This window comes from Cydia amplana, chromosome 6, assembly GCF_948474715.1.
Source record: "Cydia amplana chromosome 6, ilCydAmpl1.1, whole genome shotgun sequence".
NCBI lineage: Eukaryota > Metazoa > Arthropoda > Insecta > Lepidoptera > Tortricidae > Cydia > Cydia amplana.
In genome coordinates, this window is record NC_086074.1 from 8,024,841 (window position 1) to 8,051,242 (window position 26,402).

General features: G+C 35.3%; 1 protein-coding gene across 1 annotated transcript in view; it reads left to right on the top strand.

Annotated features, from left to right (window-relative positions):
* LOC134648763 (heparan sulfate glucosamine 3-O-sulfotransferase 5) overlaps positions 1–7,130 on the top strand; it is a 43,028-nt gene extending 35,898 nt beyond the window's left edge. The window contains exons 5-9 of the mRNA XM_063503310.1: positions 2,602–2,748; positions 3,618–3,833; positions 4,216–4,436; positions 4,805–4,962; positions 5,178–7,130. Coding sequence (XP_063359380.1) covers positions 2,602–2,748; positions 3,618–3,833; positions 4,216–4,436; positions 4,805–4,962; positions 5,178–5,383 — 948 coding nt within the window. The 3' untranslated portion in view covers positions 5,384–7,130. The remainder of the gene's footprint in view (positions 1–2,601; positions 2,749–3,617; positions 3,834–4,215; positions 4,437–4,804; positions 4,963–5,177) is intronic.
* Positions 7,131–26,402: the final 19,272 nt, after the last annotated feature.

The window sequence follows — 26,402 nt, forward strand, 5'->3', positions numbered from 1 at the left end:
AACTCATGCTAAAAATGTGAGCAATTTCAGTTGGTACAAAGCATTGTGCACCGCCTAAGCACCATAGGCCTTTGCCTATCGCACTGGTCCTAATCTTAATTAATGTTCGTAAGCGCTGCTCCCGCTGATAACGTCGCGGCGCCCGCGCCCTTCCTTTATGACGGCTGTTGTTCCATCCAAAGGGTTGCCGCCATACTTCCGTTAGGACATTTTTATGGTACACAAGTCCAAGTATTCATCATTAACCGAGCGCAAGTCCGCGGTAGACAAACCAGTATGACTGGGACCTGTGGTCTGTTTCTATCTGAGTGTTTATACCGGATCAAAATGATATATTTCCGTCAAGGGCGTACATTGAATCCTGAGCGGGCTGAGCGTAATGAGGGATTCAAGTGTTAACGCCCAAGACGAAATAATTTTGATACCGTGTGACATACTGCTTTTCACATCAACTATGAGGAAAATAAAAAAATCTTAGTGTTGACACAATCTGATGCTTAAATATACGATATACGATGCAGGGTGGAGGCGCATATTAGACGTTTTTTAGTTTATTATTAGTTTTAATTATTATGTTTTTTTATTATTCATGTTTGTTGAATAATAAAAAAACTTTGTTTGTAAAAAAAAAATAGATTATTTAAGCTAAAAAAATTATGTGCAAAAAAATATAAAAATAGTGTGCTAGAACAGAAAAGTGTTACTTTGATCCCTCCTAGCAGGGAGGAAAAGTGCCACTTTGATCCTTCCTAGCAGGGAAGAAAAAGCTCTTTTCTGAATAGGAGGTGTGAAAAACTATTTTTTTTCTAAAATAAGTGCAACACCCGACTTAATTAAAGTTCTAAACATAATAAAATGAGTAACAATATTTGTTGACGTAATCATAATAGGTTCCTGCTAGCTAGAGATACTTGACGAAGTTAAAATTAACTGTTACTATAACTTTGTTGAGAATCACTAATTATGTAAACATCCTTCCTATGTTTTAACTGGGAAAGGGGTTGGGTTTCATCACTTGCATTAAGTACCTTTTCCTTTACAATCATATGTTTAACTTTATCTGAAAATGTATTTAATACGCATTGTTATATTTCTGCGTGGCAGACTAAATCATTGCCTAAAGTAAATATATGGAAGAAGATCATGGTCGTAGTTCTAATGTGCTTTGATGATAACTTTTTGTTTACTCATATTAAACAACGTCGTTACATTTATTTTTACTCGTCTCCCGGGACTCGTGAAAAATGACATATACTCCGCTTTTGTATCAAAATGAGCTTTAACCAACAAGCAATTTTAGTTTAATCCAGTCGATGAGGCTTGGCAATCAACAGCAAAATACAGATCACAGTAAAATGACTGCAATTACCATTCACAATTCAAATTTAGCCAATATTGGTACTAGGTTCGTATATATAATATAGATTATCAAATAAGTGGAACACTGGAACATCATTAACACGTCCAATCACCGAATCATACAGTAGTTCATTAATTCGAACATATCCCTCTAATTCCGGTGGGTTTGTGTTGCATAATCCGCTATAGTTATTAGCAATTAGTTCGTGTTAATTGAAAGGTATTCTCCTGCGATGTGTAGGTATTGCTAATAAGACGTGCAACTGCAATCTTGACGTTTTTGATTATACGACAGCATACAATATATGCCCTACTTATGCCTGCTTGTGTAAAGAGAGATAAGAGTAATATAGTTTTTTACAAATAAAATACAAAGTAAACATACATTAAAAACAAAGTCCTTCAGAAAACATCAAAATGTCTGGTAATATTATTATTGTAGGTAATAGTTATCACGGAACAATTGCGCTGAATGTTCTCAAAGACTTCTTTGCTTTATTACTAACATCTTGAGACCAGGCATATGGCAATTATATGCTCGTGTTTGCTTTACGTATTGTATCGATACAAGCATGCAAGCATCCACAAAGGAGCAATGGATATAAACAACATAAACAGACGCTGAAGGGAACGTACATAATATAGGAAATTGTTTGACTGTTAATCCCCAGACGATATCGGATGATCGCAAACATATAGGTATGGATAATCTAAATGAGATCCGACTATGCCGATACAATCTCGTCGTCTACAGGATTACGTGCTCAAACTGAAGGTGTTTTAAACTACAATGAATGCTAATTGAAAAATAACATCAAAGGTTTACATCCACAGCCAACGAAAAGAAAAGAGTACCCTTCCGGTATTGAATTCTGTCTGTCTATTTTTGTACCTGCTAGCCAAAATATTTTCAGTGCCGTGTAGATTGATTTTCAAACAAGTTTTCGTTTTACGAACACGACTGTAGAACGGTTAGGCAGGTTAACTTCTGAAATCTGTGTACGGAATTTAAAATTTTACATGTATATTTTTGGCACTTTTTACAACATACATCGGGGTCGACAGAATAAATAACGGAATTTCCTAGTACCCATTTTAATTTGTTGATAAGGTCGATTTCTAATATATATAAAATTGTATTGTTATGATATGACACTAGGAATACAATTCGCCTGATAGTCAGACTATGCGGACGCATCCAATAAACTAAGGGTTATTTGGCTAACACGTATAATTCCTCAGGCTGCCAGCCTGGCGTCCGCGGCGAGCGAGAGCCGCAAGATCCTGCACAGCCAAGAAATGGGCGGTCGCAGCATCAACCATCCCATGGCGCTGCGCAAGAGGACGCGGCCCGCAAGGCCGCCGAGGCCGATGAAGAGGCTTCCACAGGTAAAACATAGAATACACGGAGGAAAAAAGACTAGGCTTTAAAACCATCACGTGTTAGGGTCAGTTATTTCCTCAGTCTCAAATCGAATCGAATCAAATCTCAGACCCACTGAAAAAGATGGAATAGGCTACATGACTAATTTTCATTTATGGTATCAAGCGATCGGGTTTGTTTTAGGATCAAATGTCTATATGAGACCCATTGCATTAAAGCAACACAAAAGTCAGAAATTATAGTCAAAGTCCGACAGTCGCACTTCACTCGCGAAACGCCCCTCACAAAAGGATAAATGAACGTGACTTCAAGGTAACTGAGATCCCATCTTGTAGTATGGATGGACAAAACAAGAAAATTGCGTTTTTGTCCGTGAAATATTTCGTTTATGTATATAATTGCTATACAATATTTTTTGGATAAGATGTAAGGAATCGAATGGTACCCTTACTTTTATCATTTTTGGAAGTTAAAAAAAAACTTAAATTTTGAAACTTTTAGGTCCTCTACTTTTGTAACATTACCGTATTTTATTTTAATATCCACATTATTGTGATAAATTGCTCATTTGCTCTTTGGTTCTGCCGGGGAGCATGACGTATCTATTTTACTAGATTTTGTTATAAAATTCAACATGTGTGGTTCATCCCTATACTAAACAGTGAGTGTTTATCATAGCACAGCGCTGTTCGTTGTTTTTGCACTTGTAACCATCAACACCGCTTTAATGGAATCGCAAACACAGCGTGTACTTTATGGTTTACAGATATTAGCTCTCGCCACACCACAGCGCTTTGCAAACTTGAACAACATTGTTAAGTGTATTAACCCTTTTAAATCTGCTAAACATGTTTAACGTAACTTTTTTCTTCAGGCGTTAATAGTCGGAGTCCGCAAGTGCGGTACGCGAGCACTCCTAGAGATGCTGTACCTCCATCCAATGGTACAGAAGGCGTCTGGGGAAGTGCACTTCTTCGACCGCGATGAGAACTACGCTCTGGGCCTGGAGTGGTACAGGAGTAAAATGCCACTGTCCTTTAAAGGGCAGATAACGATAGAGAAGAGCCCTAGTTACTTCGTTACTCCTGAGGTAAGAATCGTGCCTAATTGCAAAGGTATAATAAGCATTTAGGTACATATTACTCACAGGTCAATTACAGGTCAGGCCAGAGACACTTCTGGCTTCTGATTCTCAGATTATTATAATACCTAATATTGATTTCTTGATTGTCAGAACATATAAAAGAAAATGGCTCGAAATATAATATTTGTGTGTTGTATTGTATGAGCAATGGTGTCATTAGGAAATTTAGCTACAGTTAAATATTATTAACAATAATAAAGATAAGAAGTACATCATGGGGATTGGGGTTCTTATTAATTACATGGTCACTGCCCAAACTGTTAGCGTATATCGTCTGAAGATGGTGCTATACATTTTCCTATATAAATCAATATTGTGTTCCCTCAAGGTGCCAGAACGCGTCCGCGCCATGAACTCCTCAGTGCGGCTACTCCTCATAGTGCGCGAGCCGGTGACTCGCGCCATCTCCGACTACACGCAGCTGCGCAGCCGCGCCACGCCTTCTGCCCCGGCGCACGCCATGACGCCATCCCATCCGGCGCCTGACGCCGCCAAGCCGTTTGAGCATCTCGCCATATCGCCCGATGGCTCCATCAACGTCGCGTATAGGTACGTTTTCTTTGGATTAGTGCGATGGGCTTCTAAAGTAATATGTTCAGATATTTGTAAAGTTTTATCAGGCTAACAGTTCAAAATCGAAACGAATGACGGTCTTAACATAAGTTTTAAGCGCCGTATGTGGGAAATATATTTTCCTCAGCCTAAGTAAAGGGTTAAAAAAGTAGGCTTTACGTTTCCGACATCACCAATTTTATTTTATTTTATATATAGCCGCAAAACTACCTTAACAAAACGACTATTAGCGTGTATAGTATATTTATGCTAAAACTCTTTGTTGCGATAACACATTCACCGGAGTGAAATTTTCTTGTTGACTATGAAAGCGTAAAAGGAGTTAACGAATGAAATTGTTCTAGGCCTATCGCCATATCATTGTACCACGCGTACTTGCATCGTTGGCTGGAGGTGTTTCCCCGGGAGCAGATTCTGGTAGTCAACGGAGATCTGCTGATCGAAGACCCGGTGCCTCAGCTGCGGCGCATCGAGAAGTTCCTTGGATTAGAGCACAAAATTGGTGAGTAAGCCAAATACTTTTACCAGCAGGTAATTAAGTTTAGAAAAATCACGATTACAACTTTTAAGTGTTGTGTTACTTGTGTTATGTGCCCACTCATAACTTATGACCCAAAATTGGCTATTACTTTGTAGATTGTATATGTCGTCAAATTATTATTTTTTTAAACATGCTGTAGGTTGCAACTTAAGCGATTCTATTTTATTTTTATACAGGAAGAAGAAACTTCTACTTCAATGAAACTAAAGGCTTCTACTGCTTACGAAATGACACAACGGACAAGTGTCTGCGTGAAACTAAAGGTCGTAAGCACCCGCGGGTGGACCCGGCCGTCGTCACCAAGCTCAGGAAGTTTTTTATACAGCACAACCAGAGGTTCTACGACCTCGTAGGAGAAGACCTCGGCTGGCCCGAGGACTAGGCAAAGGAGGTAACTGGCCAATGGCGTTACCAGACATATGGACGCACCATATCGTTGTGATCGAATGTAATTCTTACATATCAAAATAAAACATATCATTAGTGCTTAAGGTTTTTAAAATATATATATGTATACATCTAGACTAATTAAAAATTAGAACACCTGGAAAACATAAATTTTATTTATTAGTACGGGATGTTTTGTATACAAAATTTTGCTGCACTTTAGTTAGACAATGTAGTTATATACCGATTTCATTTTGGGTTTATTGTACCAATCGAAGTGATCGTTTATACTGGATATATTATATTATATTTATTAATTTTGACAGTGTCTACGAAACGGGAACAAAAATTGAAAGTATGGAAGACGCGGTCAATTATTATGTTTATTTAGATCAGCGACGATCCTTTACAATTATCACGCACTGATTCGATAGACCGACTCACTGGAACCCTGAGCAATATATTTTTAATATTAATAGCTAATAATTAAGTATTACGTGCAAACCTTTACACAGCGTTTTTTATACATTTAGGTATGGATTTTAAAGCTGTTTGTGATCAGTTCGTTCTTAGTACTTATTCACTAGTTGAGGCGTAAGTATCTACTAAGCTAAATGTATTCTACTAGAGTAATTCCACGAGGATGCGTGTTGTGTACATTTTTCGCTTTCTCTTTTTAGATGTCGTAAGTTTTGATCGTGTCGTGTGGCTCGTAAATGTTTTTATGTTACCTACTAGTGAATGTGATTTATAAAATTCTTAAGAATATTTCCCATGTTTTCCAAATTCATCATTGCAATGTTTAAAGTTAGTAGCTAATTGTCTTCTTTAGAACGATACTCTTGAAACTCTTAATCCGAATCATTCTGTGTGTGTCTATAATAATATCATAAATTTCTTTGATCTCAGTGTTGTTATGGAGTCGTTGAGTGTGTTGGTCACACTGTAGAATATACACACGATTTAAATTAAAGTAAAAGTGGAGTGATATCGATATACATACATTCAACGCGGGTTTAGGGGTTATTCTATTTAAGCGAAACGTCCAAGACTGAAGAGTTAGTTGAGTAAGTTTAAGTAATATTTAGCATAAAGTGTCCAGAGTACGGCGCCCGAGACGACCTGGCCGACTGCGGAATGGCACTCAAGGCCATTATTAATACTACATTTCCAAATCACAAGACAGTCAACGAATATTAATATTTTGTAAAATGTAAGCCTTCTACGAATGCTTATCCAAAAAGAATAATATTAAATAAAGTATTTAAATGGACAAAGAAACGAAAAATCTATGTACAATTTTCTCTAATATTTGTTATAGCCGTTTTACTGCCATTTTAGCCCAAATGAGCACCTGTCTATATGAAACTCGTATGAAATACGGAGTACCATTTTATTGACGTTTACAGTCGTAGGGACCTACATTAATTCTGGGACACGGAAATGGTATCAATTTCAAATTAATGAGGCAGTGGCCGATTGAGGTATTTTCCACGATTCTCTTCAAAGATTTCTTTTATACATATTGCATAAACAAATTGGATTTGCGTTCGTAATAATGAAGGCATAACTCATTATACGTGAATATACGATGTATGTACCAGTATTGTAATGTATCGAAGATACAACTAATATAAGGAGCGGAGGCAACTTTCGAACAAGATACTTGCTGCTGACAAATATTTCACCACAAGTTGCTCAAGTAACTTTCAGTGATAAATAAAAGGTTGAAAGAAACAAAAGAACAGAAGTAATTTCAGCTACTTGTGTGATATCAAGAATATCAAGCATATCAAAATTATCGTTAGATTTATAAATTATAATATAATAATGTAAGGTTTAATATTTGTTTTGATAAAAGGCCGGTTTTATAAAAGTTTTAAATTATTCTCAAAGAGAAGTGAATGAAAACTATTTATAAAACTGACCAGGGTTAAAAAAATATTGAGAGTGTAATAATTTACTTTGTTGTGTTAAAACTGATTTGACTAGTTATTAGATAATTTTAATCACTGTTAAATGTTGTGCACGTTCATGAGGTGTAGTTTAAATTTGATTAGGATAATACTGTTAAATATAGTTAATTCTTATTTTTAGAAAATTAAAGTATAATATTATTTATATAATACCTGCGGACATGTATATATTTTGTGCAATCCACTTTAACGTTTATTTAATAAACATAATATACTACACTTTATATTGTACTTAAATTATCTGCTGTATACCTTAAATGCGTTTATTTATTTTCTTGTACTTTACATGCAATGAATTTTATGGCAAAGTAATTCCATACATATCATTAGGTTAAAATGTTAAATGAAACCAAATGTTATATATATTATATTATACCAACTAAAATCTATTTTACCCATGTCTTAAATATTACATTTCCTTGTAAATATCTTTTAAATTCTGTTAATAAGTTAACTGTACGTCTTCAATAAATATGAAGCAAAAGTACTCAATGTGTTTTAATGTACCTACCTACCTACTTACTACTCGCTGGAAAACATTATTAATGTCGGGAACGAAATTCCAACATATGAATGACACTAACCCTTAATTAATTTATTCCACAAACGAAATTATACAGAATATAATTTCATAATAGCACCTCCGCATTCCAGAAATACATTCATACCTACCAACACAGTCCGGTCGAGTTTACATTATTAATTTAGTTTATTTTTGTAATATATAATTTGTTTTAGTAGTGGAACCAAATTGTAGACGTATCCAACTTTAACAAACCGCAGCTAAGAGGCAAAAGACTAGTCTCTTATTCGGCAAACGAATGGATACTTACACTAATGACACACGGAACTAAAATGATAGCTCAAACATTTATCACTACAAGTAAACATCTTCAGGAATTTGTTATGGTAATAGTCAATTTTATACTAAGTGTGCAAAGTAGGCATGTCATTATGTACGCGTCCCAAGATGCCATTAAAGACACGGGACAAGTACATAATAAAATAACACTTGCACAACGTACAGTCACGCTCCGTGATTGTTGTGCTATTTAGGGTTCTAGGCTTCTAGCTAAATTAGACATTCCATAGCGTAAGTATGGAACAACCAATTTAGCTAGGACCCTAAATGGCGTCACAATCCCGCGGCGACTGTATACTACAATAAACGACGTTTTAAGTTTTAATGCGTTTGCGAAAACATCACAATACAGTTACGAGTTGTCCTTTGAACTAAAATTATATTGTCGTTTCACTCTGAGTCTAGCTGCCATTGTCAACATGTACTAGAGTAACTACTAAACTACAGGATTGAGCTGCATAATCCTATTGGTCTAAGAGCTAGCCACGTAAATAGGTATGCAATTTATAGAGCAACAAAATCCCTCTAGTTAGTATGCCATACTATCATTATTAATTAATCCGGGCGCCTGGCAGCTGTCTAGCGGTGGGTGTGGGAGTGGATGGGCAACAAAGTGGTTGTAAAATCAATTGAAGGTGTGCAATTTATAGAGCTCTGTGTTTGGTGTGATATAATGGCTAATTATGTATTTAATTCAAATATAACAATGCCAGGCGTTTTATTTGGGGGAAAAGTAGTGCCAGGTGATAAAAATCGATAAAAATACACAATTACTTGTGCGCCTGTAGGAAGATCACGAGCAAATTGCACCTGACTCACAATCTATGCGTAAAGCAATTGTGAGTACTTCCTGCAGGCGCACAAAGTGATTGTGTATTTTCATCACCTGGCACTACTTTTCCCCCAAATAAAACGCCTGGCATTGTTATATTTGAATTAAATACATAATTAGCTATTATATCACACCAAACACAGAGCTCTATAAATTGCACACCTTCAATTGATTTTACAACCACTTTGTTGCCCATCCACTCCCACACCCACCGCTAGACAGCTGCCAGGCGCCCGGATTAATTAATAATGATAGTATGGCATACTAACTAGAGGGATTTTGTTGCTCTATAAATTGCATATCCTTTCTACGGATCATCGGTTCTATGGTAGAAATATTCGGGAAGCCATTCAATCTATAAACAACAATTTCAATCGGCACGATGGTTTTAGGATCTCAACCACATGGAATTCAGTCGTTACTAAATGTAAGCACGTGTTGACCGATAGACAACCCTAGTGTGTGTTCAAATTGATACAAAAGATCAAGTGCGGGTAGTTCGAAAACTCGCGCAGTTAAATGATGTCGATGTCAACTTTTGCCAGTCTTCTCTGAGACCACGGGGACAACGCCGTCTTCGAAACAGCGGAGGTAATTTTATATCTTAATTATACGCGATTAAATCCCGTTTTCATAAATAATAATGAGTAAGATTTTTTTTGATACAAATAAATTTGCAGTGAAAATAAAGTAGCTGGCCACGGTTCTAGGTACTTTTTCAGTTTACGACAGCCAACGTGACAATGATAGCCAATTAATAATTAGACTTTTTAGGGATATTGGCTCGTCTTTCCTGTGGGTTAAGACAGTGAAACCGAGAGGGTAATGCAGGTGCTGGGCATCCCTGCGTTTCCTTAATTCCGTCCTAGGCGGTGTTAAGTCTGGAGAGGTCATTGTCTCTCCGATTTGCACCATAAATCGTCTGCAATAGACGCAAAGGCCTAGTTAAGGGATATATTGTATTTTATTTATAATATTTTATATAGTAACAACTAACGTATTGCTGCGTTCCAATCATCAGTTACTAAATTCAGGAAGGTGTAGGTATGAAGCTCTTTTATCCGATTTTTTAAAATTAGAAAAGTAAAAAGCAGTTCGCAAATACGAACTTTGAGAGCGCTAACCTGCCACGCCACAATAGCACAATACATGATTGAAAAAAAAAATTACAGTGTGCGCGGTGAATTTATTTTTTATTCAGGTCATGTAAAGTAATTATTCCTTTAGGTTATTCACAACTTTGACCTTTGAGCTCTTGATTGAAGTGCACGCTTGCATATGTGATACTCACCTTTGGCATTAATTTCTCCTAGCTCCGAAATATTTTAAACTTTAACCCAATTCCCCTGCACGAAATTTTTTATGACGATAACATCTTAATGGGAAAACTTCGTATCTCCCCCCTGTCTTACAGAAACTAATTTGATAATTTTTAACTTCATAAAAGATTAATGTTTTACTAAATAAATCGCAGGATTAACAATGAGATATCTTAGTTTTTAACCAACAAATGACTTCAGATATAGGTAACAGTTGGAATGCTAATTAAAATCCCTTCGGCCGCGTACGCAACCGGAGCTTCGTAACCAGAGGGCCTACCGCGAACCACGTTCGACGTGTTACCTCCCTGTCACACTTACGTACGAATTTACAAGTGCGACAGAGAGGCAACACGTCGAATGTGGTTCGCGGTAGGCGCTCTGTTGCGACTTTTTCGGTATTATACGAAACTAGTTGCGATCAAAAACTATTTTCTTCTTATACGTAACCAGTCACGATCGAACATTTATTGGTTTTATACGAAACCTCTCGACCGTTCATAAAACCGGCAAAGATTTTCTTGCACTACACTTGAAGTTATCTAGCACTACCGATCATGGAGTAAAGCCGTGGACGGACAGACGGAAACACAGACATGGTGAAACTACATATTATTATAAGGGTTAATAAGTACGGAAATATTATTTGTATATAATATAACAAATAATGAAGAAACATAATAGGTAACATAAACATATATGTATACTCGATTCTATGGTTATTTGATATTTCTCCGTAATAGAGGATCAATTCTGGTAAATTCTGAGCGTGTATCAGTTTTCATATAACTCATATAAGTAGGCTGTTGTGAAGCCATTTTAGAAGTAACTACATTTATGAGTGAAAATATTGCAAAATATTAACCGTTTTAGATACTCGTATCAGATTTACAGCTCTAAGTAACCCGGTATATAAGCGGTAAGCTTGAATGGGCTGGTACGAAAATTGTTACTTATATTTTTATAACTTTAAACGAGAAATTTATATATTTATAATTTATATGTATATATATTTCGGGGATCTCGGGAACGGCTCTAACGATTTCGATAAAAAATCGATCTAGCTAGGTTTTATCTCTGGGAAAACGCGCGTTTTTGAGTTTTTATATGTTTTCCGAGCAAAACTCGGTCTCCCAGATATATATACAAAAACCCAATATGTTCTCGTTCGGAGGTATACAATTATTAATTAACTCGACTTAATGAAACAATGTATTCCTTAGTGACAAAGGAATGCAAGTTTGCAGCCGCCATTCGGGCCACGTAATTCCATGCAAATTTTAACCCGTTTCAATTTTTTTTCTGGATCTAGTAACTTAAGTAGAGACAAAAACTTTCATGTGCAGTTTATATTTGCTAGAAATTTTCAACGGTAGCAAGTTTAAGTGGCAGAGAGCGCTTAAGTCTAGGGGGATTAATTATTTAAGTATGTACTACCACAAGTTTCTCAAGCTTCAATTTGTATTTGAAAGTTTACCAACATATATATAGCAGCATATCCCTCTGTGTATGTAATGAACTTACTTAGTTACCGTTTATTCATTGATTGCTTTTTAAGCTATATACTCGTATAAAGAAAGTTTTTGTGCTGTTAAATAATCTAAATTAGCAGTTGAGGTGCCGCTGCTGCTCACAGCGAACTTAATTATATCGTTAACCATTCGCAGACAAAGCCCGCAGTACAATCAGGCTAATACAATGGACCGTGCCCAATGCTTTATGCACTGGCTGAATTCTCCAGTACATCACATACTATTATTTGCTTAGTTCCAAAGAAGCATAAGCGATGTGTTATCCCTACCAGTAACTAAGCATTCGCCAAAGACCGGCCAGTTTAAATCGGATCTCCGATTGCTCAATCTTATTTTTGATTTTCACTTTTGTTAAACTAGTTTAAACACAGCGTTAGGAGTAATCTCTCTAGTTTCAGATACCTACACTTACGTCAATTTTATCCGATTGTTGGAAAACCAGCAGTCGCCGGTCGCAGCACATAGAACGAATTTTGATTCTAAACTGAACAAACATGGCGCATTAGAGCGTAATTTATGTAACTTTAAATTAGAATTGGAACTATTAGCAAATAAACTTTGAGAACTGTCAAACTTGGTCTTCAGTGTGCAGTAAATAGGTACCTACTAGCAGTTGTACATGCACCTAGCAAATGATAATACATTTGAATTACTGGACTATTAGAGTATGTCTAAGCTAATGCATGCATTGCATGAATTCTATAGTAATTTAAATTGTATTTGATTCAGCACTATGGAATTTATATGATACACAGAACAAGTGATGGCACGGTCAAGTTACCAAATTTTTGTAGTTATTTCCGATTTATTAAATATAAGTTGTACCAAAAACAAATCAATAATCTAAAAAAACGGAAACTGATATTCGCAGGCAGATATGCGATATGGTACCTATACCTAGAAATCATCCATGCAGAGAAATTCGGATGTGCATATTGCCTTTTTCATCGCTAGAAATAATTAATTAGCACTCCTCAGAAACTGAATATTACCAAAGTCCAATTCGGATACAAAATCCAACCCCTAAGATACTTATACTTACTATTTAAAATAAGGATCGAAACCTTTTTAGTACGAGTTAAGATTAAATTAAATTTTTCATTATTCTCTTCTTTCCACCGTGTTGTAATTATTTGTATTATTTAATGTAATAAATATATATTATATAATTTTTATTTAAGACCAACAAAGGATCAATTTCTTTACTGAAACATTTTAATCTTACATCAAATATGTTAGTAGGTACATACACAAACTTATTAACTAACTAGCTACATATTTATTTTATTTATTTAAACACATGTGGAGTGCACTACAGTGGTTCAGATAGGCCCCATCTAACCTGTCTGCATACATGGCTAGGACTATCTTGGTGCTGTACCTCATCCTGCATAACAATGAAGCGGCTCTTTTGCGCATAATGGCAGCAAAACTATCCGCGCAATCATTGTTGACGCTCCAGTCGCGAGGGGTGCGTATCATAATGAATACGCACTTTTGGTATAATTTCAGTTTACAAACGTTCAAAACGTATACTTATCTTATGTATAATGCACTAAATCTATATTTTCAATAAGTATAACATAACAATAATATAACATACAATATGCATACCGCTGTTTGGTATAACATACAAATAAACTAATTACATTTAATATAACATTCATTATGCATATAAATTAAAATAATGAATAACATCTCATATAAGTATCTGAACAAGACATCAGTAAAATTATTTGTATATCTCAGTATTTCATAGGTCATCGAAACTATATTAATTACTGTCAGAAAAGTAGGTTAGGTTAGAACTGTGACTCCCCAGAAACAGAAACTACTACCAGAAAAGTAGGTTAGGTTAGGTTAGAACTGTGACTCCCCAGAAAAAGAAACTGCTACCAGAAAAGTATATACTTACGATATTATATGTAAAGTTCATTATACGTTATAAAATTATAGTATTCATTATTATACGTATCACACGTTATACTTATTGCACGTTATCCATTTAAAATTATACTAATTGAATTTATATATTCTGAGCAATATATTATAGGTTTGTATACGTTCTATTACTTACCCAATTTCCAAGTCTAATTATGTCGCTGGACCCTTACATATGTATATGTTCAAATTAAGCGCTGGTGGCCTAGCGGTAAGAACCCCGGCTCGTACCAACAGGTTTTTCGGAACTTATGTACGAAATATCATTTGATATTTACCAGTCGCTTTTCGGTGAAGGAAAACATCGTGAGGGAACCGGACTAATCCCAATACGGCCCTAGTTTACCCTCTGGGTTGGAAGGTCAGATGGCAGTCGCTTTCGTAAAAACTAGTGCCCACGCCAATTACTTGGATTAGTTGCCAAGCGGACTCCAGGCTCCCATGAGCCGTGGCAAAATGCCGGGACACCGCGAGGAAGATGATCCACAGGAAATATGCCCATCCATTAGGGCAGCTGCCCCAGTTCTGGCCACTGGGCCAGTTTTGCCCGTTTTCAACTTTGAAAATATCTGCTTTTATATGTAGGCAACAACTTGACATCGAATTTCATAAGTTAGCAATTATCGGTAACTCACGTCCGTGAGTATCTATCGCCCAATATATTTCTGATCTCCCTTATCACCCTGAATTTATAAACTCACATTCATCTTGCTTTGCAAACGTAGAAACTTATGTTAAGGATAGATCCAAAGGATAGGACTACGTTAACCAGAACTTTAATCCGGAAAATATAGCACAACCGCAAATAAGTATTTACTAGAGGATCCAGGCGTCCGGTACCGATATACACACATACACTACTCAGTGGACATAATAATGTGTAGGTATACAGTGTGTAAATCCAATACGGGCGTTAAATAAACCAGATATAGAATTTATCCGTGTAATAATTAATTAGGAAGTATTTTTGAGTGTATGACCCCGTAATACATGACATATGACATGAGTCATGACATTACAAATTACAAGATACGAACTTTTTATAGTAACTGCCAACAAGCGTTGACAGTTACTTTAAAAAGCTCGTAACTTGACTGTTGCTTTACATTGCGGGTAAAATTATGTTGTATGGTTAATGTTTTAATTATTTCTAAGCATAATTCTCAATATACTTTAAGTCCTGTGTGTAAGGATACTGTGTGGTTTATATAGATTTTTAGTACTTATAAAACATTTTTCTAGATTAAATAAGCTAAGTGACTTTTAAAAGTATTTGTAATGATCGATCACGTGAATGGTCACGTGATCGATCCCTCCATCTTGAATATTGAACGATCATTCGTGGGGTGACGTTCGAACGATAAGGTCGATCAATATTAAAAATGGTAGAAGGTATTTGAATTGTGAGCAGGTCAGTTCGTTTTGTTTTGTGAGAACCCGAGATAATAATTATAGTATGTGTCTAAGTGTATACCTACTGTCGCGTGCGTGTGGTTAATCAGGCTCAAAGAGATTATATTCATTGTGCCAAATAAATGTATTTTTATCACACATACCGTTGTTTTAATAAAATGATTAGACCTCTTATATCTCAGAAGTGAGGATAGGCGAGTATTTTTACAAATCACTCGTTTATCCCGCCTGCAAAAGTTAATTAATCGGCCCTGGCACAATGAATACAATAATGACACATAACAATTAAATGATATTGTTTTTGTTGACCACTTATTTTGACTAAATATTTTTTTAGTGTGAGGTTCGTGCTCACACTTAAATAATGATAGCTTAATACAACTAGGAAAGTAGGTAAACGAAATAATAAAATAATGTAATGTAATAACATCTTGAGTCGTTTTGATTTCGTGATCTCAAATTTGTTTACGTGAGAAATATATTATGAAACGAGTGCATGCATACGTTAAAACGTATTGTCCTGTTCTGAGCTGTTTTGACAAAAAACAACAGTTACAAGTTTTACACTACAAAGATAATTATAATTTCCAATACCTAAGGTTGGGTGTTGCATTCTATTAAATACCTATTTACTTTATTACCTATACAATGTATTTCAATTGCGACGGTCAGATTTAATAATGTTTTGATTGGTTCGCAATTAAGTGTTTATTCTTATCTTAGTGTAGGTACTTGTAAATATAATTATATTTTCAAGTTTTGCCTGAAACTAGATGCGTGATGATATGCTAATAAGGCAATGCAATATAACTTCCCATTCTCTTTCCCTTTTCGTTTTTCTTTTATTCTTCGAATTACATTGAGTTTGAGTATGCACGTGTTACATTCATGTGAACAAGTCTATATTTATAATAGTTGTTTATTCAAATAATGACCAGATTATAAGTATAAAGAAACTAAACGATATGGTAGGTAAATGAAGAAATAAATCCTTATAATAGATTCATGCTTAAATACTTCGTAAATGGTACGGATAATTAAATTTTAATGTAACCATGATGAGGAGAATTTAAAATCATTTTTATAAAATAAATAATGAACCCGTTTCGACGCGCCCTGCGACGCGACGTTGCTTCAGGCTGCTGAAAAACACTGATAATTGATGAAAATTTAGAATTTTTGATACAGTGAAGATAATTATTAGAATCGGCTTGAAATATGTCTGGTTGATGAAAATAACTGAAATTTGTAAAAGTTTCGATTCTACATTAATGTAGAGCCTCATTCAAAACGGCCTGAAACGATATTTCAGCCTGCTGAAAGTGACTGAACTTGTGAATATTTCAAATGTTTTGATATTGTGTAGAGCTTCATTAGAAACGACCTGAAACGATATTTCAGGCTGCTGAAAGCAGCTGAAACTTGTTATAACTACAAATCAATCAATCAATCAATCATTTATTTATTGCACCATGGTTACAACAAGAGATGTTACAATTTTAAACAAGTAAGTACCTTATGGACCCTAAAAGGGTATGACAAACATTTCCTTAAACTAAGATTTATAATATTTACATATGTCATGCAATAAAGCACAAAAAGTAGCATCGTATTAAATTATATAAATAGAACTAATAAATTACATATTAAAGCTATCTGCGAAGAAATCATTAATAGAATAATACACTTTTCTCGCAAGGAACCGTTTCAATCTTTTTGCGTATGTTGTATCCCTTTCCTCTGCCTTTATAAAGTCTGGAATATGATTGTAGCATTTAGCTGCTGCATAAAGAGGGCTTTTCCTATATATTTGTAATTTAGGCGCGGGTAGCTCAAGTTTGTATTTTAGCCTTCGATTTGGCAGCTGTTTGAACAAGTGTATGTTTTTTTTGACATAAATACATAATTCTAAAATATAAAGACATGGCAGCGTAAGTATGCCGTGCTCAAAAAAATGTGGCTTGCAGCTATCGGGTTCTTGGATACCTACCAATGCACGAACGCATTTCTTTTGATATTGTGTAGAACTTCATTAGAAACAACCTGTAAAGATCTTTCAGGCCCCTGAAAACTCCCTGAACTTAGTGAAAATTTAATAAATTGGCAGGGATGATAATATTTCGGGTTGTAACAAACCTGTTGGAAATGCTGATATTACGGGTTTAAATCGTGTTAGACATCAAGGTACTTAACTGACATCAAGGTACTTTGTCAGCTGATAGAGCTCTTTTAAAAAAAACAACGTGTACTATTCTAATCATATTTTTAACCATATAGTGCAAGATGACGCTACAACACTCGTAATGTTTGTAAGGACGGTTAAAAATTGGAAGGAGCGGCGATAATTAACCGTACAAATATAAGTTTGGCTTATTATTAACGGGGCAACTGAAATATTAAACAGGAACTTTCATTGGACATACAATAATATTATTTGGCTGTGCATTAATAGTTTAGAGCCAATAAGTTTATATTAGTCTCAAATATAAGCATGATAATTATTAAAAAAAAAACTGGCAGCAAAATCAAGCCACCAAAAAAAACATATAGGGAACTTGAAGTGATAGGTTGGCGTCTAAAATAATAACTAAAATATTGCAAAGCGATATACTTATAGTCGAAATCCCTAATCATGAAACACCTAATGGCCATTGTACCATTAGGTCTTTAAATTTTTAATTACTTATTTCAATAGTTACCACTGTATTCTGCCAGAGTAGGTGCGACGACGAGCGAGGCGAGGAGGAGCATGTTAGGTTGACTGTGTAGTCAGTGTAGAGGTAGTAACCAAACAAAATATTTTAAAAGAACTTCATTTTTGAATTAATAGATAGCCATTTTCTTTTTAAAATGTGCTTCATAAAATGGTCTCCAGATGCCAAATAAATAATTGGTACCTGTCTAAAAGTAAACAAAAAGCTGTAACAGTAATAAAATACAACTCGTATTGATATATTTTAAGGCTCCCTTTTTGTTGCCAATCTATTAATTTAGTACCCATTTCTATTTTTTAAACTACCCAAATTTTATTAATTAGATGACCGGTTAAATACGTGCCCATAAGTTTCAGTGATGGACGTAATCATAATCATAATCGTTTATTGCAGCCATGGTATTAAAAAAATGTTCTTATTTAGTCAGTACGTACATGGACAGTAAATGACGATAAGGTCAGCGATGGTGGGTGCAGAGAGATCTTCTTCTTCTGTTGTCATGCCCTAGCGGGCGTCGGTGGCCACCTTTGCAAAGTCGTTTCTATTCTTGGCCAGTCTTGTTAGCGTGGCCGCGTCTTTGATGTTTGTCCATTTTTTGATGGCAGGCAGAAAGATGCGAAGTTCAGATCTTAATGTCACAGAAGTGGACGTTAACGAATGTGAGATTCGGGAACGTCCAACGCGTAAGTCATCTGGCATGCCAAGTGAGGGAGCGGAAGGGAGCCTAAAAGGTAGGCAAAGCCGCAAACACTTGCTGCATGCGATGCCAAGTGAGGGAGCGGAAGGGAGCCTGAAAGGAAGGCAAAGCCGCAAACACTTGCTGCATGATGAAGAATATGATCGCGATTTACGGCTTGAGAGAGATTCATGTTCGCGAACACGAAATTTGGGCGGCTACAATGGTAGTGCCTCTTGGCGCCGCCGCTCGCGCAGGGAATCTGTTAGAGATTGCCACGGTGGACCGTCAAGCCACATTCCGCGCAGTAGAAGCACGTCACCATATGTGGACGCACGAGCCCGACGGAAATTGCGGAGGTCGCGGAATTCCTCTTATGAAGACAACGAGGATAATTATATATAAGCACCCACGACGTCATGTGAGTCCCAAGACGGTATGGACGCATGGAGAGAAATAGGCAATATATTTATAATAACAGTTCTGATGATGACTATCGCATAACCTCTGGACATAAAAGGTTATATATACTCTCACTCTCCGAGCGTCGATCGGTTCAAAAAAATTCCCAAACATAGTCTTAATTAACGGCGTGATAGCTAGTGTTGAGTCGCTCACTCGTGAGGCACCTCATTTGTACCACTCATTTTGTTAATTTGTCGCAGTACTTCGTACCGCAAAAATGTCTTACTTCACTCCTCTATTCATTTTACTTGATTTTAAAATTATCTTTCTCCTAAAAGTTCTATTCTTAACCTCCAGAATTGCACTTCAATTAAATGTTACTATTTATTTATTTATAAAGGAAGTGATGAATACATAAATATGTATATACATTAAATATTTTTGTCGCCGTTGGAATTAATGGAATAGTCGACGCTGAAAATATGCTAGTACCTCACCTCATTTGAAGTAAGACATTGTAACACCTCATTTTAGAAAATGAGGTACTCATACAAACTCATTTTAAATTGATGTCCTACCCATCACTAGTGATAGCGTAAGTAAACTACCCGAATTTGGTGAAAATGTTATAAGTAAATTTTTGAACACCATAAAAGATATGAAAGGCAGTTTATCTTCTAAATTGTCGTTAAATAATGTTCACGAGTCCGATCCAATGTAGAAAGATTAAACCATTCTTACATGGCTTACAAAGTAGAGGAGTGCTGAGATTTACGGGTTTAACAGAGAAATAGGTCAAAAATTTGATAAGCAGGGACAAGATAGGAAATAGTTAGATAACCCTACTATAAAACAATTGGATTAACCCTCTAATAAAATTGTTTGTCATAATTGTAACGAGGAAGAACACAAAAGTTTCCTGGGTAAAAAAGACAGCGGACCTGTGGCAAGCTAGGTCATCTTCCAGTGTTCTGTAGGTAGTAGTAGAGAAACAATTCCAAATATAACTATTATCGATATCCTGATAAAAAAAAAATACATACAAATCTTTTGTGTTTTGTCAATATGGGTATTGGGTAGTGCGTTAACTCTAAATAGAAAACCGACGGGAATAAATTGAATTAAATTTTGACACTAGCAACCTGCCTGTAACGGTAGGTGTAGCTGGCCGCGTAAAACGATAATTAGGTAAGACAAAAGCTAACGTGACCGTACAGGAATAAAAAAAAAAAGTTGATGTTATGATTACCTATATTATTATATATTTTATTAATCAAGCAACATGGCTCAAAAGGCTGGGAAACATAAAAAAAAATTTAAAATTACAACTTAAATTAAAAATACAGAATAGATTAAATTAAGATGTTACCTACTAAAATACGTAAGATTTAGATTTAAGGGAAACATGTCATAAAAATAAAATAATAAAAATAATAACAATTAAGATATATGGGGAAGAGGATCTTTATTGAACAAAATTATAATTATAAATACAGAGGTTACACTAAAAATTAAGATTGAATACAAGGAAATTATGGCTACTTATGAAAGATTATAATATATTGTACAAGTCAATATAACGATAGGTGGATTGACTCTAAAGCTATTTATAGGCTTGGCAAGCTTCTTTAGCAGGTTTGTACGTGACTTAGCTGTGATACGCAGACCACTGACAGACATGCTGAAGAAAGGCAATGAATGGAAGTGACCAGAATCAGTGACCAGGATGATGCATTCAACTCATTAAAGGGAAAACTAATATCTAGATCTATTCTCAATATTTATGACTCGAAACGTAAGACTCAGTTGCTTTTCCAAAAAAAAAAGTGACGAAGGCCCTTTTAAGCCAGTCTCGTACTTTAGCCGGAAAACTAAACCAGATAAGCAACGTTCGCATTCATTTGAACTAGAGACCCTCACGGTGATTACCTCCTTGTTATAAATGACAGCTTTTCTAAATTCATTAACATCCAGCCTGTTCGAAATACAAAGACCTCAACAACGGTGAAGGTCTTCCGCGACTACATGAGCTATTTTGGAACACCCGTTAGATTAATCACGGACCTAGTGAGCGTTAGGAGAGAAGTGCCGAGTGGTGGTAAATCAAAATTGGGTAGCAAATACCAGGGACTGTATAGGATTATTAGATGCCTTCCTAACGATCGCTAAGTAGTCGAAGATACACCACTAACACGGAAAAGGGCAACCATCGTTATGAAAACATAAGTGCGATAAATAAATTAAAATCTTGGTTGTGTTTGATAACAAGCATGGTAAAGTAAGTAAGTAGTTCCGAATTTGGCAGTGACGACACCGAAAGTCCAAATGGGTCTGAGTAATCATCATGGCTAATTTGCATGGCTGTTAGTCTAGGATCTAGGACATAGGTAATTTAGATAAATTGATATTTTTTTAATTAATATTGCACTATTGTAAGTTCGAATTTTCAATTGTATCTGTATCTGTAATTAGGTAGAGGTGTGTGTGTACTAATAGAAATCCTAAAATATAATAACATTATGTTGTTTGATTATTATGTGTTATATAAGTGCTATTGATTAGGCGTTGTTCAATGAGTTCATTAAAAATAATTAAATGAATGCTAATAAATAAAGTGATCATATAAATTCGTATAGCTTAGTTAAAATATACTTTATTTTGTAATATACTGTTATAAAACCAGTATATCTAACATTTAATCGAATGGTAATTGTAGATGAGCAAAGGGACTTGCTCTAGCAGGATGGCCGAGCTGTAAGGATACTGTGTGGTTTATATAGATTTTTAGTACTTATAAAACATTTTTCTAGATTAAATAAGCTAAGTGACTTTTAAAAGTATTTGTAATGATCGATCACGTGAATGGTCACGTGATCGATCCCTCCATCTTGAATATTGAACGATCATTCGTGGGGTGACGTTCGAACGATAAGGTCGATCAATATTAAAAATGGTAGAAGGTATTTGAATTGTGAGCAGGTCAGTTCGTTTTGTTTTGTGAGAACCCGAGATAATAATTATAGTATGTGTCTAAGTGTATACCTACTGTCGCGTGCGTGTGGTTAATCAGGCTCAAAGAGATTATATTCATTGTGCCAAATAAATGTATTTTTATCACACATACCGTTGTTTTAATAAAATGATTAGACCTCTTATATCTGCTATCGTTTAAATATGTGCCTGTATTGAATTTACACATTGTTCTTCTATAACGTATACTTATAGTTCTTACGAATATCACTACCACCTTACTCTGGATCGCCCAGGAAGTCGACTCGCCCAAACCAATGAGAATACACCCCCAGGCACGTGTCCGCATTATCGCTAATCTCAGATAAGAAAACCTGTGCAAATTACACAGGACGCCTACCTTCGACTGATTTTCACTATTGACTATCGCAATCTCTTATCTCGACAAAAAATATATCCAATAAACGTCTCTCCTCGGTCTACTTAGGGAATAATTTTAAAGTACACTTTAACGCGTAATCCGTACTGGTGAAGGCAAAGGCTATGTTAAATCTATTCAAATTATAGACTACCTACGCTACGCGAGGAGTTTTCTCTATAAATTGTCTTCATCTGATACTGGGGGTTGGTAACTAAATACATTGATTACGATCCGCTCGATAAGTGTTAGGTGCGTCATATACCTACTTTGTATTGTAAAAGATAATATTAAATTTTTAGTAGGTTAAATTTTCTTGTTAGGTGCGTCATATGTTACCTACTTTGTATTGTAAAAGATAATATTAAGTTTTTGGTAGGTTAAATTTTAAGTGTTTACTGACAAGGAAGATGATTATTATATCTGTAGGTGTTTGTGTTTGTATGTTTTTTGGCACGCTCTTTTCACCTTGATGACAAATTTTGTATGTAATTAAACTAATTAAGGTGAATTCATTCTAATTTAATCATTAGTATCTACATCACTCTATTATATATTAAGTTACGGTTAATAAAGTGAGTAAAACTAATAACGATTCGTTCCCTTCTATAATATTTAGTGAACAATGTTGTCCCAGGAAATCAAATCAAATTGTGTACAAATGGGTACAAAACTAAATGTAAGTACAATCCTACGTTTCCTTTCAGCATTAAAACCCTGATCACGGGAAGATTCTGAAAACGATTCCGATACGAGGTTAGGATTAGAAGCAAGGATGTGTGTATTTATTCCGTACACGTGACACTGCAGCCGACCTAGTTCTGGCACAAATGATAGCTTTCTTTATAGTAATGGTGGTGCAGGATCTGGGTTTGATACGCCTACAAAGTAGAATAAATAGATTAAGCAATTTAAGCATAGCTACGTTTTTTCATTAGTACCCTAAACTTTTTATGGGACGATATCCCTTCGCGCCTACATTTTTCAAATTTGCCGCCTTTTTCTACTGACAAGATCTGCTTGACCATCTATAGTATGAAACCTTCTTCGACCTTTTCGATTATCTTTTTTTTAGTGTCCGACCGAAACATGTTTTTTTGCCGAAACCGAAACCGAAACCGAATGTTCGGCTTTGGCTCTAGTTTCGGCCGAAACCGAAACCGAAACCGAAACTTTTGAAGACTTGTTAAAATCGTTGAAAAAATGTCATAAAACCGCTTTTAAACTCATATTAAGGAGCTGTCAACACCCAATGTCCTTGAAATTGATGTTACTTAAGGGGATCCGCCAATCTAATAACCTTCGTTCTGAATCCCTTAGTTTTCTTATGTTTTTTGTAGTTTATCATATTAACAGCAACGGCTTTAAGCAATATAGTATTCCATGTTTACTTCAAAGTTCATTGTCTTCGAGATATTTGGCATCAAAGTTGAACAATTTAAGGCCAAAAAACTGGTTTTCTGGCCATAACTTTTGTGTTAATTCGTTTAAAATTAAAACCCTAGACACGTTTTACGACACGTCAAAGACGAACCCAAATATGTAGATTTCGTATAAGTAATATCCTTCACAGCAATCTAGATACGAAAAAGTTTTCTTTTAGACAATGTTTAAAAATATCATAAAATAGTATCAATTTCTTTCAAAATCCGGTAGACAATAATGGAGATAAATATTGAAGAAGCGATAGCCGTATGTCTTATAAAAATCTATCTGTAGTGCAAAAGTAGGAGATACGATTCAAAATTTGTCAAAAATCGTTGAAAACCGCAGGTAGCCCCTTTTAAGAAAAACTATTTGATTTAGTAAAGCAAAAAATATATTTATACCTATGTTAATATTTATTATAGTAATGGACCCTATAATGGACGTGGAACCGGTAATGGGACATAAAACCACAAATCCTCTAAAATAAGTATGTAAAAGTAGTTTATAAACACTGGCAATATTTTACCATAAATAAGAGTCATAGAGCTGTTTAAGTTTGACTTTTTATTAATTTCGGTTACTTTTTAAGAAATTGGCGCCAACCCAAAAGTTGTCGTGTCACTGGAAAAAATAACCAGTAAGAATTCTTAACAACTTCGCTAAGAGAGGTGAGTTCATATATTAAATTGTAATTAATTATTACTTGGTGTAAACTAGAATGTGTTTTGTTAATTGCATCTACCATGAGATAAGGGTATACAACACATTATGTTGTGACTCTAGAGATGTATAAAAAATAGTGGTATTTTGCCTAATCCCATTATAGGAGCTGTAAAACTGCATACCTCCTATGATGGGATAATTTACATAATGATGCTTGCCATGGCGTAATTTCATGTTTAAACAATACAGAAGTATAATGTACGAACTATGTCAGGAGGTCTCCTCGGACTTCGGATAAATTAATATCGTTTTTACAAAATTTTATTTACCTTGCCCTGTAGTTTCTATACAGGATGGATTTTCTTTTTGGGTCAGTGAGGGCAGCCAACAGATCCTGTGCTGCGACGAGAAAACGGTCTTAGAAAACCTTCCCTCGATTTCAAATTAATGAAGATTGGCTTTTACAGATTTTGGAAAAAACATACAGGGTGCGAGAAAAAGGTAATTTTTGACAAACTTTTTTTTGATGCCAATCGATCCCATTCCTATTGAGGATCAAAAGCTGCTATGGAACTAAAAAAAAATTTCCGGCTAGAAAAGCCACAAATCGAGGAAAACTTTTCCCATACAATTTGTATGAAAATGAAAACTTTTATTTTTCACATGCTATTTTTCTATGCCAATTGATTCCATTCCTATCTAGTATCAATAGTTTCTTTGGGGTCAACTTACGGTAATGTACTAAAAAGCCACAAATTAATAAAAACTTTTTCCATACATTTACTATGGAGAAAATGAGAAATTTAATTTTTACCCCAAAAAAACTATTGAGACTGGATAGGAATGGAATCGATTGGCATACAAAAATAGCATGTGAAAAATAAAAGTTTTCATTTTCATACAAATTGTATGGGAAAAGTTTTCCTCGATTTGTGGCTTTTCTAGCCGGAAATTTTTTTTTAGTTCCATAGCAGCTTTTGATCCTCAATAGGAATGGGATCGATAGGCATCAAAAAAAAGTTTGTCAAAAATTACCTTTTTCTCGCACCCTGTATGTTTTTTCCAAAATCTGTAAAAGCCAATCTTCATTAATTTGAAATCGAGGGAAGGTTTTCTAAGACCGTTTTCTCGTCGCAGCACAGGATCTGTTGGCTGCCCTCACTGACCCAAAAAGAAAATCCATCCTGTATTAGTTAGTGTGGTTCAAATCTTGGAAATGGCATTTGAGCCACTTTCGGATTTCCGATTGAGTTGAAATTTTGGATACGTATGCAAATCGGATGACAATGCAATCGGGTGACAAAAATGACTAATAACTAGTTTTTTGCCAAAAACTTATTCCCTATTCCAATATCTTATACTGATAGGGTATGCCCATTATAGGGGGCCCATTACTGGATCCACGTCCATTACCGGGGTTCCATTACTGGAGCTTTGGTGTCCATGACTGGAGAAAAAACACATACTTTTAATTTATTAATTATGTGGAAACTGACTGCAGTATCTTTGATACAACACGCCTGAAACATGAAAGAAGGATAGGATATTCATCTTTTAACAAGCTAAGCGGTATAACTTTTACATGTATCAGGGAAATATCACAAATACTCCAAATTTCCCCTTAAATGTCCCATGACTGGTGCCGTTACTATATATTTTAAGACCGTGGCCGCACTCGATACATGATTGAACGACATCGGCTCGATAAAAAATAATTGCAAAGATTGTTTTGAAATCACCATTAAACGGTTCTAATGTCTTTATTTCTTGACTTATGTGTCTGAAATTAAAATCAATCTGTTAAAACATTTACGTAAGTATACCTAAACCGCTAACGAGTAATATTACACAAATAATCCACATTT